A 17,139-nucleotide genomic window follows, 5' to 3' on the forward strand; every position below is an offset into this window, starting at 1 on the left:
CCCAGCCTTTTCAGGAAGATATAGTTCATGCATAAAGAATTTGAGCCTCATTGATTTTCAGGAAAAAGACACTGAAACTTCCTTTTAGTTGTACATGCAGACATCTGCCTTCTCTAAAAAAGACCCCACATGATGGTTCACTCTATTCCTCAAAGCCTGTGTTATCAGAGAAGATTCTGAGCTGTTTCTCTTTGGTGCCCATATGCCTGCTTCTTTTTCCTGATTCCTCATTAGATTAAGAGAAGTCACATTAAAAATATCCTGGAAGTGCAGCCGCTCTGGAAAGCAGTGTGGAGGTTCCTCAGAAAATTAAAAATAGACCTACCCTATGACCCAGCAATAGCACTGCTGGGAATTTATCCAAGGGATACAGGAGTACTGATGCATAGGGGCACCTGTACCCCAATGTTTGTAGCGGCACTCTCAACAATAGCCAAATTATGGAAAGAGCCTAAATGTCCATCAACTGATGAATGGATAAAGAAATTGTGGTTTATATACACAATGGAGTACTACGTGGCAATGAGAAAAAATGAAATATGGCCTTTTGTAGCAACATGGATGGAACTGGAGAGTGTGATGCTAAGTGAAATAAGCCATACAGAGAAAGACAGATACCATATGGTTTCACTCTTATGTGGATCCTGAGAAACATAACAGAAACCCATGGGGGAGGGGAAGGAAAAAAAAAAAAAAAAGAGGTTAGAGTGGGAGAGAGCCAAAGCATAAAAGACTGTTAAAAACTGAGAACAAACTGAGGGTTGATGGGGGGTGGGAGGGAGGGCAGGGTGGGTGATGGGTATTGAGGAGGGCACCTTTTGGGATGAGCACTGGGTGTTGTATGGAAACCAATTTGACAGTAAATTTCATATATTAAAAAATAAAAAAAAAATTAAAAAAAATAAAAAAAAAAATAAAAAAAAAAATATCCTGGAAGATGTTTTCACCTTCCTCTCACATAAAACAGAATGCCTTCCTATTTCAATTTTAAAGCCAGAGAGGATGAACAGTGCTTATGAGATATACTAGATTCTACAAGCAGGTTATTACATTACCTGCCCCTGACACTAGGGCTCTGTTGTAAAGGAGTAATTAAAGGCCAAAGGGTAATAACCTAAATGAATGCCCATCAGAAAGGGAACTGGTTAAATAAACTCCAGTTAATACAGTCAATGTAATATAGTGCCGCCATCTGAAAGAAGATGTAGCTATATATGCTCCAAAATAAATTAAGCCTAAACAACAGAAAGTGGTTAGGTAGAGTAGACTCTGCAGGGGGTTAATTAGGAATGCGGGGAAATAGAAGTAGAAGGGAGATGTTTCTAGTAAACTCTTTTGTGCCATGTGACTTAAAATTTTTTTCACTGTGTGTGTATGTTATGTGTTCAGAGAGAGAGATAATCACAAATAGTACATAGGTAGGTAGGCAGAAAGGTAGATAGATACGGATAGATGGAAAAATGGGTAGATAGATTTAAGACTAAAATTTTAAAAGAACAGCAGGTTCCATATTCTCCCTCTGCACCTTTTATTTTTAAAGCCATCATTGCTCCTTCCATGTCCCCCCACCGTTTAGTACTCTCTAGTTAGCAGGAGTCTTATTGATACTTCACTGGGTAGTGGCGACACAAACCAGACTTAGTCCTAGATACACTCTCAACAAAACTGCACACGATACACAGCCTCATTGAAGGTGGCGTGGACCGAGATGAGGAACAAGCTGGGGCAATCTATGCGGGACCTCTGCCTCTCCCCTCGCGTCAGATTTGCACTGCCTCCCCTCAAACTTTCATTCCGACGTCCGCCTCACTCCCACACCCGCTCCAGACCTCGAGCACCCGGGAGATTGGACTGGCGTAGATTTCCTCCCACTTGCGCTGCGGGCCCCGGGGCCGCCTCCTGACGTCAGCGCTGAGCGGAGGGGGCGCAGCCTCCTGGATTCCCGCCCCTCCCGGCCCTGCGGCCCTGGCTTGCCCTTTAAAAGAGCGGGGCCTGCGCCAACCGCGCCACACCGCGGGGACCTGGACGCACAGCTGCTTTCCCGGAGCATCTTTATCTCGCCTTCCTCCCGCATCCCACTCACCGGTCCAGTCGCCATCCTCTTCTCCGCGCAGATTCGGGAGAGCGGGGCCATGCGGCCGGCCGTGTTGCTGGGCCTCCTGGCAGCGACAGTGGTGGCCGGTGAGTGGGCTCGGCGGGCTGTTCAGCACCGCGGACAGCGCTAGCCTTGGTCCTCCAGGGCGCTCCGGGAGTCTTGGCTTGTAGACACTGGGGGAGAGGAAGGGTTGGTTGAGTGGAAGGAAGGTTTTTCCATCTTGGTTGACATTCTTAATTTCTTCTCTTGGCTGGGTATTTTCCTTCAACTCCCCGCTTCATCGTCTGACTTGGAAAAAGCCAGAGGTCTTCTTAGCCCAACCAGAAGAGTCTCAGTCTTTTCATATCTGAGTTTTCCTGTAGATAGAAAGAAAACGTGCAGTGTCTCCGCGGAAACCCCACATTTTGTGCTACCTCCTAAAATGTCACTCTCTCTGTACCTGTCTAGACGCTGTTAAAGCCTTAATATGTAACTGGAATGGAGTATTTCTTTGTTTTTTTTTAAAGCCAGAGGACTACAGAGACACAAGAGTCCATGTATTATATATTAGTTGGCACCTGTGTAATTTCCTTTATTATTATTATTTAAACATGATGAGATGAAAGTAAGTCTCGTATGTGTTCTTATATCTTTTAATTAACATGTCCATCTATATGTGTGTGTTCATGTATATGTTATGTACAAACTTAATGTAATTTTTTTTATTTTATAGTTCCATTTCTGGGAAGAGGTAATTTCATACCCAAATTAATCCATTTTTAAGTTATGAATGGAAAGTGCAGTAGATATTTTGTCTTTTGTACTGCAGGAAAATAACAAGTATAAAATAACCACAAAATATCCTTGGAGAAATTAAAAAAATCATTTTAGTCAATTTGGGAGGATGAAACTTAAAGTAGTAGATATCTGACAGTGTCTCTTTATTTGTGGAAGACTGCAGGATTAATCTTTCAAACTACTTTGAATCTTGAAGAAATGATCTCTGGAGATTGGAAAAAATGTGTGGGGTGTGTGTGTGTGTGTGTGTGTGTGTGTATTTATGTGTATTGAAGTAAAATTTCTATGAGTATTGAGACCATTGGGAGGTAAATATGCACCACCAGATTAAACTGGAGGTTTTCTGTGGCTATTTTAATGACTCCATAGGATATTGTTCTTTATCTGAGATTGAGATTCTTACCTGGAATTGAAGTATTGCCATCCATGAATATAAAGCTTTCATTGACAGCAATTGTTGGATACCAAATGTAAAAACATAAAATGAAAGCCAGTGGTAATTTATTTTACTGCAAGCTACAAGCATTTCAAATTTTCTAACATTCTTGTCACTCTTATAAATTACCTATAAATGTTCTTAATTTAAATATTTTCAGAAACAAATTGCTTAAAATGCTATTGCTATGCTATATACATTGTGCTAGAGACAACAAAACAGAGATTTATTTTATTATAGTGGTAAAATACTTAGAGCTCTCCTATGCAAGAGAATATTTTAAGATGGGTTCATATTTTAATATCAGCTAAAATGGAGACATCACATTCTTCAAAAAAATTATTGAGCTATAATTCACATGCCATAAAACCCACATTTTTAAAGGGCAGAATTGAGTATATGCTGACATTGTGTAATCACTATCAAATGTCAGAAGTTTTTCATTACTCTAGAAAGAAACCCCTGTGCCCATTCCTGCCATCCACAAATGCCTGGAAATGAAACATGGTAGCTTTCAAGCAAAGTTTGTTATTTAGCAAAATCACAGGGATGAAGAAAACCTCAGGAAACCATTTGGTTCATTTCCTCCCCTTAAGAGCTTCTGAAGGGAGATCCATACCTTTCCATAGTAGCTACATGTGCACTCTAAAAATTAATATAAGTGAAGTTACTACGTGATATCTATATTATACTGGGTAAAATGGTTTCTTCATTCAGATGAAGTTGCTTAACTTTTAAAAATTTTAGCTGTATTTTTATTCTGGAATCAAACCTTAGTTTGATAGTCTTATGAAATATCATATGTTTCAAGTTATTCTCAGGTTTATCATACAATATTATTTGAAGATTTTCTATCATCTGATTACTTCACTTTTATCATAATTATTGGGTTTTCTTTGGTGCCTCCTGAATCTTTATACAAAAATAAGTTAAACTGCTTTAGGGGAATCAATGTGTGTTTAACTATCACTTTGCTGTTACAGATTCCATTGGAAAAAATACAGTGGAACTTAGGTGTCTCATCAAGGTGCGTAATGCACTTTTATAAGGAGACCTTAGTTCCTTTCCATCAAAAATAAATCTGAAGAGCCTTAATCAGAGAAATAGGACTGTTTGCAATAACAAACATGAGCTATAAATTGTTTAGAGTGAGTGCTTGCTTCAGCAGCACATATACCAAAAATTGTTTAGAGTGATAAAAGAAAAATATTTATCTCCTCCCAAATATGATAACTGCTAATACTTTGGCAATGCCAGTAGTTAATAAAAGCACCTATTTTACATATATGGAGAAAAAAAGAAAAGTTATTAGCAAGAAACTGCATTACCAAAGAAGGTTTAGTAATGCTAGATTTTAAAAAGGCACCTTCTAGTTTATTAGAGGAGTAATTCAGTCATTTCTTTCTAGAGAATTTTACAGATTCAGGTGCAAAGAATAAATGCCAAAGTAAAAATGTTTCCCAATAACAACCATTTGGGAGATAAAATAATGATCTAGCCAGTATATTGGGCCCTGGGTGCCAAAGGTAGGACATCTGGATCTTGTCTGAACTATGTTTTAGAAAGATAGTGGGGTCTTTTTACCTTGTTAGGCACTTCTCAAACATTTTTCAAATGGTTTTAATATGCTGGATAGCTTTGGACTTCTTGAAACAATTGAAGTATATCCCAAGTCATGCTTTAAAAAAGAAAATTAAGTAAGGTAAGTACATGAAATAGGTGTTTTATTCCTAGGTTGAGCCTGGGATGATGTGTAACTGATTAGAGACAGGTAGTTAAAGAGACTTGGAGAGTAAACATTTGGGGAGGAGAGGTCAGATTGCTGGTTAAAAATAAATTGCATTTGAGTAGCTTTCATCTCTGATGTCTGAGTTTTGCTCTTCCTTCAGCTAGCTCTTTTCTTGTCTCAGGGACCTAGAAGAATTTTGTGCACTGAGCTTCTTCAGCCATAATGGCAGCTGTACACTCCAGGGAGTGTCAGGAGAACTGTGGAGATGGGCCTACATGTAAATGCTTTGAGCTTCTCCAATGGAAAGGGCTTAGACAGAACAGAGTCAATGCGAAAGATAAAAGAATCAAAGCAGCTTTGTAAGAAAAAAAAATGACATTGGAAAATTAAAAGCACTTGAAGCATTTCCTAAGAAGACAAAGACACTTTAATCGCTGGTTCAAAACAAGCAAAATTTTATGAAATTTAATTTAAATAAATTAAAATTTACTGTTTAAAAATATTCTGATAAGCCAGTTGTTAAACACCTATTTCATATATGATATTATTAACTAGAATCAGATCCCTCCCCTGCTGTTTACAGCCAACATGGGGAAAGGGAAACACAACACTGATACACATGCGTAAGCAAGCTTGTTCAGAAAAAGGACTGGGGGTAAAAACAAGGTAATTAGTTATGTAAAATAGTCACAACCATGACTTCAAAAATGAAATGAGTTGTGGGGAGGATATTTTGGTGGGGACAGCAATAGGTAGAGGGAATCACAAATCTTTGCCCATTTTGGGTAGGCATAAGGGTTGAGGAGGGTACCCTGGTTTCATTTAAAGTAGGTTTTCAATTTTTTATTGAAGTATAATATCCAATTAGAAAACTGCACAGATCATAAGTATATGGATTAATGAATTTTTCTCTCATTGAGCACATCTGCGTAATCAGTACCGCAATCAAGAAACAGAACATTGCCAGTATCTCAGAAGCTCTCCTTGTCTGTGGTCTGGATTTGATTTATACTGCATATAAGATAGTATTCATTTCTAAATCATGTTTAAGACATTGCTAGGGAAAACAGGTGTGTGTGTGTGTGTGTGTGTGTGTGTGTGTGTGTGTGTACATGAGCAACTGGGGCAATTATGGCTCCTGGACCAATCTTACCCAGCTATCTCCACTCTGCTCAGCTGTGACTCTGCCACTCTTTCCAAGTAATGTGCAGGGAGTGGGAGTGATTTTGTGAGTTTGGGGTCACACAGCTTCCAAAAATCAGCTCAAGTCATTTCCCTTTTCTTTTTCTCCTTCAAAGCAGTCAGTTCTATGCCAGTGGATAACAGGAACCACAATGAAGAAATGGTAAGTTGAAATGGAAGTCTAGAATGTAGACTTTCATCTAGACTCTAGATTCTCCCACTCCTTATCATACCAAACAAACAAACAAAAGAAACAACAAGAATAAAAAACCTACAAAATAGTGTTACAAAGCCAGGTTTTCATCCCTAAGGGAATGGGGGCAAAGGATGTCCCTCCTGCCTTGGGATCTCACTTCCTTCCCAGTGTCTTCAGTGCTCCTGAGGATAGCTGTCACCACTATTTTCCTTTGGATCTGCAAGAAATGGTGGTGGGGGGGGGGTGGGGAGGTAGTTCTCTTCTCTTGTGTAATCTTGACCCAGTGCCATTGTGCAGTGTTCTGTGGAAAAGCCTGGGATATTTCATGATGGTCCTGTAAATCTACATTTCTGCCCCAAGGATCCCACACCAGTATAGGCCACAGAGCCGACCCTCTCTCTACAGCAGCTCTGGTTTGGGTTAGGCCATCATCCCAGTGACACCAGCTTTTGCCAACCTGCTTTTGGGTTTCCCCCCAGGTGACTCGCTGCATCATCGAGGTCCTCTCAAATGCCCTGTCGAAGTCCAATGCTCCACCCATCACCCCTGAGTGTCGCCAAGTCCTGAAAAAGAGTAAGTGTCCTACACTGCAGGAGATCTTTGTCCCTCAGGTGATCCTTTCTCCTGCTTGCTCCACTTCAGCTTCCACTTTACCTCCAAATGAGGGGAGAATCAGGGGAGTGGGTAATGCAATGGAAAGAGTACAGACTAGACTAGTATCTGAGGAGATAGAAGATAAGGCTTCTAGTCCCAATCTGCCACTTAATAGCTGTGTGACCATGGGGAAAGACCTCTTGCCTTTCTGGGCTTATTTTCTCAAAGTAAAATAAGGGAGTTGAACTCAATGATAGTCTTTGAGATGTCTATCAGTTCTTAAATTCCTTGGTTCCAGAGTTTGGATTTTTAGAACAGGCTTTTACTTGGGTGGAGGGAGGTGTGGGGAGTGCTTATTTGTTATTAGGTAGTAGGGGTTAAGTGTTCTGGGAGTGTTGGAAGACAAAAAGATAGAAGTAGATCTTAATTATTCTTCTCCCTGCCTTCTGCTCTTCTGACAGTGAGAAGTTAGAAGCTTGAAGGGCGACTTGGAAACTTCTGCCCTCTTTACACGACAGATTGTTTAAGCCATTTTCATTTACAGCTGATTAGAATGGGAGGTACTACCAAATGGTAGAGGTTAGGCCTGAAACTAAAAAGGGGAGGGTAAAAGCAGAGCATTCAGTGAGTCAGAGCAATGACCTTCTGAATCTAGAGTGGGATGTATTCTCTATACAAATCAACTTCTGTCGAAGACAAAATCTGAACAGTAATGCAAGCAGTATCCATTGGGCATTGACATTAAAAGATCAATTTTTCAAAACTATGCTGTCTCTTTTAAATTTTTTTTAACATTTATTTATTTTTGAGAGAGAGAGAGAGAGAGAGAGAGAGAGAATGAGTAGGGAGGGCAGAGAGAGAGAGAGGGAGACACAGAATCTGAAGCAGACTCCAGGCTCTGAGCTCTCAGCACAGAATCTGATGTGGAGCCTGAACTCATGAACTGAGAGATCATGACCTGAACTGAAGTTGGATGCTTAACCAACTGAGCCACCCAGGCGCCCCTATGCTGCCTCCTTTATACATGAAGTCAAACTGATGCAAACAAATCCAAAAACCACTGTTCTCTTCAACACCTTCTCTGCTTTTAAATTTTTAGTGAGGCTGGGAATGGTGATCTTTTTTTTTTTCTTGTCACCTCCAAAATCTCTTGTTGCAGGAGAATACTCTTGCTATTGCTGCACACAAGCCCTCATACATAAAATGGTAAAAACAAGTATTGGCAATTGACCAAAAGAGTAACCTAGCAGGACTCAATCCACCATTGGAGGCTTCAGGGTAATTATAGTAGATGTGGGGACCTGAGTCTGCAAGGGCCCCATGAACAATGGGAGGAAGCTTCCCTACCAATCCCAGCCTAGACATCTCTTTCTTAATTTCTCCCCAACTTTCTTTTCCAGCCATTACAGGGAATGTGTACAAACAGAATGAATCTTCAGGCAGGGACAAAAGGCAGCTCCTCTGGGCAGACCCATCTCACTATCTCCCTTCTCTTTGTTTCGTTTACCAGATGGATGCAAAAGTGTGGGGTTTGCCATACTAGGTCATCAAAGAACTGTAATTGCTTAGGAAGAGCTGTTGAATGTCGGATTCTGCTTGCCTGCTCAGCCCTTACTTTGTGGCCATGGCAATTCTAGCCTCCCCTTATCACTGACTGTGCCCTGGGGTCTTTTGATGTCCTTTGAGACAGCCTCAGGGAAACTGGTTAAAATCTAATGACTCATGTCTAACAGGACCCTGGTGACACTGCACCCAAGAACTACACAAGGGTTTAAGAGCTCCTCTGGGTTGCAGACTCAGACATCAGCCAGGGCCAGACAGATAGCATAAGGAATAAGGCAGAATAGGAAGTAACTCACAGACTGGAAGATACATGTCCCTTCTGGAGGGGGTGAGGGTACAGGGGGAGATATTTTTCTGCTCCAACCGAGAAATATAGACTTTATTATCAGATTGGGGATTTTTCAAGAGAAGTGAAAATTTGGTTTTGTAAGCAATATCTCCTGGTATTTGAGTATTGCCTCTGAATTCGAAATTGCTAAAAATGCTATTTAGGCCAAAAAGAACTCACCTCTGGGTTACTAGTTTGTGGCTTCTGCCCGATTCTAGTTTTCTCTCCTGCTGATATGTCTTAAGCTGATCAGAAGACCGGTAGAGGTTTTGGCCGGCTGGATGGATGAATTCTCCCTCCCACCTGTAGCTCATCTCCATCTCCACTCCCCACGCTCTTCAGCATGTCTGTGGAGCAAGCATACGCTTACTGAGTAAATGAGCACCGGGAGAGTGGAAGAGAATCACTGTTTGTGGCTTGAAGAGACCTCGGGGAATACATAGTCCATTTCTTAATAGGTACGAGAATCTCTTTGTCCAGGTTAATCTGGTTATCCTTGCAACATGAAAGTTAGGGATGGAAGGTACATTTCCCCCATTTTTACTTGAAAGTAAGGATGGGCTTCACACCTTGGTTTTACAGATTGACAGTGACTATGTGCTGCTAATCACAGTACTCTGATCTCACCTGTGGGGACTTAAAGCTAAATTTAGGAGGAAGTGCTAAGCCTCAGTCACAAGCTGCTACAGGGAGCACACATATAACTGGGGAAAAAGAAAAATACTTCTGTTCCTGACCAGTAGGCAGTAGGAAAGGGGAGACACAGCCCCTGCCCTGGAAAGCTGAGATCCTGTCTGATCAGGGTTATGTCATCTGACTCTCAGAATGATGTCAGTCTCTGCCCAAAGCCTCCTTGCATACCTATGCCTACTTGGACAACCTCACCTGCCTCAATGTTGCACTGGTTCTTAAAAGACAAAATCACTGGAAAGGCGCCAGCTCTTAGGTGTCTGGGTGTGAAAGGTCAGAGACATTTCAGTTGATTCATAAAACATGAGAATGTTATCATGCCAGGCTGGGCTTTAAGCAGAGAGGTACAGACCATCTGCTATTTTTTCGACATTTTTACAAAGACCCAGTTTTGCAAACGTCAGTTCAAAATGACTCATCAGTACTGTTTTGTAGAAATATAATGTGAACCACAAATATAATTTCAAATTTCTTAGTGGCCACATTAAAAAAGTAAAAAGAGACAGGTGAAATTAATATTCATAATATATTTTATTTTTATCTAATACATTTTATTCAATATATAATTCTTATACAACCAATAGATTTATTTATTTTATTAAAGTTTTTTTTTAAGTAATCTCTATGTCCAACATGGGGCTCAAACTCATGACCCCGAGATCAAGAGTTGCATGTTCTTCCAACCGAGCCAGTCAGGTGCCCCCACACCTAATGTATTTATAGTATATTATTCAATACATCCCAAGTATTATTTCAATATATAATCAATATGAAAAATTGAGATGTTTGGTTTTTTTTTCATACAAAGTCTTAGAAATCTGGTAGGCATCTTACACTTATAGCTCATCTCAGTTGGGATCAGCCGCATTTCAAATACTGAGTAGCCACCAAAGGCTGATAGCATGGTGGGACAGTGCAGATGTAGCCCCAGAGTTATGAGAGGCTTGGGCTTCAGGAGTTCTGTCTGAACTCAGTGACAAGTTGAAATTCAAGGCCTTCCAGCTATCATTCAGACAGCGTTAGCTGCATATCTCCTCTCATGGGACTCCCCTGAATTAAGGAGGATTTAGTAAAAGAGCTACTGACATCTGGAAAAGATAGAACACATTCAATTGAAATACCAGTTATACCATCTACTGTTGACTAATGAAACACAAAGATAACTCAGTATACTGATTTTCATCTTGAACATCTGAGAATATGTTGGGCAGATAGGACCCGAGTGATGGAAGAAATGGTTCTTTCTACTGCTGTACAGTTTTCTAAGGGAAGAAATATACCCACTTCTTGTCACCAGTTAGTAAGTTATATTGTCACTTACTGCTACCTTGGGTCTACACAGTTGATTGAATAAAAAAAAAAAAAGGCTGATAAACTAATAATTTAAAATTTTACATCCTCCTTTGAATCCTCATGTTTCCCTTTGGCTATTTAACTTCATTTAGCTGGATTCTAGTTAAAGCTATTTACATAATGCTAATTTTTTAGATCTTACTTACAGCCAATATAGAAAGAAGGGTCCCTAAATACACCTTTCTGAATTTCACTGTCTTTGTCTGCAAAAAGAGGAGGTTGAACAAGATGAATTCAAAGGTTTCTTCTGGCTCTAAAGTCTAACATTTCATAAATCTCTATTTGGATTTCCATTTTATCATTAATAGTACCGAGAAATGCTGGTTGGGTGCTATGAAAAAAGTAAAAATAGAAGGAGTTTATTATTAGATTTAACACAGCCAAGGAGCTTTCATACCGTTTGCTTTCAAAAGTAATCTGAGTATATTTTTCATTAACTTAAAAAATTACCCAAGTGGGGTGCCTGAGTGGTTCAGTCGGTTGAGCATTCAACGTTTGGTTTTGGCTCAGGTCATGATCTCGAGGTTGGTGGGTTCGGGCCCCACATCAGGGATCCACGCTGACAGTGAGATTCTCTCTCTCCTGCTCTCTCTGCCCCTCCCCCGCTCACTCTATCTCTCTCAAAAATAAACTTCAAACAATTGCTCAAGTGATTTTTCAGGTCCTTACGTTTTGCAGTGATCACTGAGGCTGGTGCTTGTTGAACCACAAGCAATTCTGAAGTTATGCTTATGCTTTTTTATTTTCATGATAGGTAGAAAAGAGGTCAAAGATGAAGAGAAAAATGAAAATGAAAACACACGATTTGAAGTAAGGTTGTTAAGAAACCCAGCTGATGCCTCAGAAGCCCACAGGCCTTCTGGTAGGGAGGAAACAAGAACCCCAGGGGAGGATACCCAAGGCCTGACAATGGCAGACACAGCAGGAGGTGGGCATAGCCAAGAAGAAGCAGGTGAACCCCAAGGAGGCCTCTACCCCTCTAACGGTCAAGTCTCCAAAGAAGCAAAGACACACCATTCTGAGAAAACCAAGGAAGAGGACAGGAAAGAAGAGGAGGGAGAGAAATACCAGAAAAGGGAGCATGGGAAAGATGGCAGTGAAGAGAAAAACCTGGAAGAGCCAGAAGAGACACAAAATGCCTTTCTCAACAAAAGAAACCAGGCTACTGCTAAGAAAAAAGAGGAGTTAGTTGCCAGATATGGTATACACTCTGCTGGGCCTCCTGAGGAGATGACACACAGTCGAGAGAGGAGTAGCCAGGAGAGTCATGAGGACACAAGAAGCCAGGAGAAACACCTTCAAGAGTCTAAAAACCAAGTTGGGAGCCAGGAAGAATCTGAGGAAAGTGAGGAAGATGCTGGCCCTGAGGTGGACAAACGACGCTGGAAGCCAAGACACCACCATGGGAGGAGCAGGCCTGACAGGTCCTCTCAAGAAGGGAAACCTCCCTCCGATGAGAGGGGACACTTTCGTGAGGAATCGGAGTCAAACGTGGGCATGTCCAGTGTAGGGGAAAGGAGGGACCATCATCCAGCCCACTACAGGGCTTCAGAGGAAGAAGAACCTGAATATGGGGAAGAAGTGAGGAGTTACCCAGCTGTCCAGGCTCCTGAGGACCTGGAGCAGGGACAATATGGCAGCAGAGGAAGTGAGGACTACAGGGCTCCAAGACCTCCCAGTGAGGAGAGCCAGGAAGAGGACAAGAGAAATGGCCCCAGCTCAGAGCTTGACAAGATGGCACATGGATATAATGAAGAAAGTGAGGAAGAGAGGGTCCGAGAAGGGGGACACCACTATAGAACAAGAGGAGGGGAACCAGGTGCATATTCCATTCCAGACAATAAACAAGAAAAACGGTTCTTGGGTGAAGGACACTACCGTGTTCAAGAAAGCCAGATGGACAAGGCAAGGAGGCATCCACAAGGTGAGTGGAAAGAGCAGGACAGAAATTACCTCAACTATGGTGAAGAAGGAGCCCAAGGGAAGTGGCAGCAGCAGGAGGACCTGGAAGATGCTAAAGAGAGCAGGGAAGAAGGTAGGCTTCAAGGCAAACAGTATACTCCCCTTCACACCACTGACAAGAGGAAGAGATTAGGGGAGCTGCTCAACACATACTATGACCCTCCTCAGTGGAAGAGCAGCCATTTTGAGAGAAAAGACAACATGGATGACAATTTTCTTGAGGGTGAAGAAGAAAATGGGCTGACCTTGAATGAGAAGAACTTCTTCCCGGAATACAACTATGACTTGTGGGAGAAAAAGCCCTTCGAAGAGGACGTGAATTGGGGCTATGAGAAGAGGAATCTCCCCCCCAAACTGGATCTGAAAAGGCAGTATGACAGAGTGGCTGAACTGGACCAGCTCCTTCACTACAGGAAGAAGTCAGCTGAATTTCCAGACTTTTATGACTCTGAGGAGCAGATGAGCCCACGCCATGCAGCAGAAAATGAAAAGGACAGGGCCAGCCAGGGAGTTCTGACAGAGGAAGAGGTACAGTGTGGGGCTTTTGCTTAAAATTAATTTAGATGGTTAATGTTGATATGTTCAAGACTATCTGATATTAATGTGGAGAAATTGGTGGGAATCAATTACCATGAGAATCTACCCCCATAAGAGAGTGGAGATGACCTCTGGGTTTGAGTCCATTGTCCATATCCCTGTGCACTCACCCTACTGCAGTGCTTCTCAACCTTTGCTGCACATTGGAATCACCTGCAAGGCTTGAGTAATTACTGATGTTTGGACCCACCTCCAGGGATTCTGTGTATTTGGTACTGGGTACTACGTGGGCATGAGGATTTTTCAAAGCTCCCAGTCATTGTTCAGTCAAGGTTGACAACCACTATTTTGGTGTCTTCTTGGTCATTTAACTTTTCACCACTATTTCCCAGGGGAAGAAAGAACAGATGATATAGAAATTAATTGCTTTAGTCTATCTTAATTTTTAATTTTTTAAACGTTTATTTTTGAGAGACAGAAAGAGCATGAGTGGGGGAGGGGCAGAGAGAGAGGGAAACACAGAATGTGAAGCAGCCTCCATCCAGACTCTGAGCTGTCAGCACAGAGCCCGAGAGCGGGGCTTGAACCCATGAGCCGTGAGATCATGACCTGAGCTGAAGTCAGTCGCTTAACCCAGTCACCCAGGCACCCCATTTTAGTCTATCAGCTAAAGATATCACCCCATTTTGTTATCAGCTACTGGACTATAACAATTAGTTTACATCTTGGAGAGTTAACATTATCAGAACTGTACCAGCCTGAACAATGATTTTTTCCTAATATTATGTTGGTGTTTCTCAAACTTGAACGTGCATAAGAATCTCAAGAGATTCCTAGCCTTCAGGGTTTCTGATTGAGTAGGTCCTTGGGTGAGGCCCGAGAATCTGAATTTCTGACAAGTTCCTTGGAGATGCTGATGCTTCTGGTGAGGGGACCACACTTTGAGCACCACTGATGGTAGGGTGTCTCATATGACTTCTAACATACCAAATATTCCCCTTTCTGTTCATACTCCTTCAAACTACAATAAAACTAATTGATCTGAGACCTCATGCCTCCACTTTTCTGTATTTTCTAGGAAAAAGAACTTGAAAACTTGGCTGCAATGGATTTGGAACTACAGAAAATAGCTGAGAAGTTCAGTGGCAACCGAAGAGGCTGATGGTTGTTGGAGCAAAGGGCAGTTTTAAAGAAGCAACTCTCACATTATCTATTTTCCACCCACTTCACTGAAAGACACCATTTATTTACCCAAGAGCAGAAAGTAGAATTCACTATTCATTAAATGTTTGACACAATTTGGAAATGCTTTAATTTTTGCCAGAATGCTATTGAAAATATGAATAGCATGACTTGCAGCATATCCTTTCTTGCAAAATAGACATATTAACATGCTTGTGACAATGATTGTGCTATCATCCTTGAAAAAATATGTTTGTCTTGGTTTGAAACAATAAAAGATTCATCTGAGACCAAAGCTTCATGTTCTTAGCTTCCTTTGGGCATCTCAGGGTGGAGTGTGATTTTCGAATCCATTCTTTGAAGTAAATTTGACTACGTGGATGGAACTAGAGGGTATTATGCTAAGTGAAATTAGTCAGAGAAAGACAAGTATCATAGGACTTTACTCACATGAGGACTTTAAGATACAAAACAGATGAACATAAGGAAAGGGAAGCAAAAATACTATAAAAATAGGGAAGGGGACAAAACATGAGACTCTTTTTTTTCTTTTTAAAAAATTTTTTTAATGTTTATTTTTGAGACAGAGAGAGACAGAGCATGAGTGGGGGATGGGCAGAGAGAGAGGGAGACATAGAATCCAAAGCAGGCTCCAGGCTCTGAGCTCTTAGCACAGAGCCCAACGCAGGGCTCAAACCCACAAACTGTGAGATCATGACCTGAGTCGAAGTTGGATGCTCAACTGACTGAGCCACCCAGGCGCCCCTTCCAGTAAGAGACTCTTAAATATGGAGAACAAACAGAGGGTTACTGGAGGGGTTGTGGGAGGGGGATGGGCTAAATGGGTAAGGGGCATTCCTTAATACGAATCTACTCCTGAAATCATTGTTGCATAAGTAACTTGGATGTAAATTAAAAGAAAATAAATTAAATAAATAAAAATAAATTTGAGAGGATAGCACTAGGATTTGTTTGTCTCTGGGTGCAGAATAGGAAAAAGAAAAAAAAAAAAAAAGCAAAACTTTAAGTAAAAGAATGTCCAGGATATAAAGTGAAAGAGCTCAAGAAAAGACATCTGTTCCCCCAGGATAAAGAAAGTTTAAGTAGACTTGAAGAAGCTGTTTCAAAAATGATCATAAGACATTACTTTTTAAATCTTATTATCTGGAAAGCTCTGGGAATAGCAAGCCAAGGGTCACTTTTCAGGGCCAAGGAGAGCCTGGATCATGGGAAGCACTCTGGACTGAAAATCAGAACATCTGGGCCGGTCCAGACAGATCCCTGGACCCTCAGGGCCTGTCTGATTTCTACTCTGTAAGAAGACAGGGTTCTGACTCTGTTACTAAGTAAAGGTATGACTTTGGACAAGTTGTTTTCCCCTCTCTGGACCTCAAGTTCATCAGCAAAATAAGGATACCTGCCTCACTGGGTTGTTATGAGGATGATATGAGTATGCAAGACACTTAGAATAGTGCCTGGCATATGGCATGATGCAGGAAATGTTGGCTGCTACCACTGACCCTGCAGCTAGCTACAGCAAGACAGGTGGAAAATGTCCTCTTCTTTTACCTGTCATTTCATTCCTCACCAATGGTGTCTCCCAAGGGATAGAGCCCCAGGTGCCACAGCAGCAACCTGCTTGGTAATATAGCTTTATAGGCTGCCTTTATCTCCTTGTCCCACTTTCCTACTGGTAACCTCAACTGGTGTTTCCTGGAATCACCTCCCAAATAAACTACTTGTCCTCAACTTCCTACCTTAGGGTTTGCTTCTGGGGGACCCAAACCTAAGAAACCATTCAAGCCAAGCTTGTATTATGGAAAATAATACAACTACAGTTTCATATACTGCCATTGTAACCCTTTGTGTTATTGAATCTTGATACAAGTTACTAAGAAATGCTTAAGGGGCGCCTGGGTGGCTCAGTCAGTTAAGTGTCCAACTTCGGCTCAAGTGATGATCTCACAGTTTGTGGGTTCGAGCCCTGTGTCAGGTTCTGTGCTGGCAGCTCAGAGCCTGGAGCCTGCTTCAGATTCTGTATCTTCCCCTCTCTCAGCCCTTCCCCCACTCACATTCTGTCTCTCTCTCTCTCTCTCAAAAATGAATAAAAATTAAAAAAACAAAACAAGGAAAAAAAAGAAATTCTTAACACATTGCAGTAGACACAACAATGTCTCTCCCTTTTCTCTATTGCAGTTCAGTAGAAAAAATCACTTCCTAATAAGATTCAAGGGTCCAAGATGAATAGCTTACTCACTGGATAAGAGAAGGCAAAACACTGCAGTGCACCAAATGCCAGCCTGGCAAGTCACTCACTCACACACACACACACACCACTGTTCATGAGAAGCTGCTGGCAGATGGAGCCTAGCAACACATGGTCCTGGCCTCTGGTGGATGTCCTGTGCACTAGCACATCCTTTCATTTTAGTTTGCAAATTCTTCAGGGCAGGAGAATGTGTAGGCACAGATGACCTATCAAGGATACAGGAGACATTCAAGAGAATCCCACCTG

General features: G+C 41.5%; 1 protein-coding gene across 1 annotated transcript; it reads left to right on the forward strand.

Moving 5' to 3' along the window:
* Positions 1-2,025: 2,025 nt before the first annotated feature.
* CHGB (chromogranin B) lies at positions 2,026-14,884 on the forward strand. Its single transcript, XM_042931572.1, has 5 exons — positions 2,026-2,181; positions 6,336-6,382; positions 6,895-6,988; positions 11,698-13,433; positions 14,521-14,884. Exons 1-5 carry the CDS (start codon positions 2,133-2,135, stop codon positions 14,602-14,604), a joined length of 2,010 nt encoding a protein of 669 aa, XP_042787506.1. The 5' UTR covers positions 2,026-2,132; the 3' UTR covers positions 14,605-14,884.
* The last annotated feature ends 2,255 nt before the right edge of the window (positions 14,885-17,139 follow it).

The sequence above is a fragment of the Panthera leo genome, chromosome A3 (assembly GCF_018350215.1).
Source record: "Panthera leo isolate Ple1 chromosome A3, P.leo_Ple1_pat1.1, whole genome shotgun sequence".
NCBI classification, from domain to species: Eukaryota; Metazoa; Chordata; class Mammalia; order Carnivora; family Felidae; genus Panthera; species Panthera leo.

Bases quoted from the DNA above. Each gene is read 5' to 3' on its own strand.
- CHGB (XM_042931572.1), top strand. From the start codon at position 2,133: ATGCGGCCGGCCGTGTTGCTGGGCCTCCTGGCAGCGACAGTGGTGGCC. The intron at 6,383-6,894 runs GTAAGTTGAAAT...GTTTCCCCCCAG, and splicing joins GGAACCACAATGAAGAAATG to GTGACTCGCTGCATCATCGA. The intron at 6,989-11,697 runs GTAAGTGTCCTA...TTTTCATGATAG, and splicing joins TCGCCAAGTCCTGAAAAAGA to GTAGAAAAGAGGTCAAAGAT.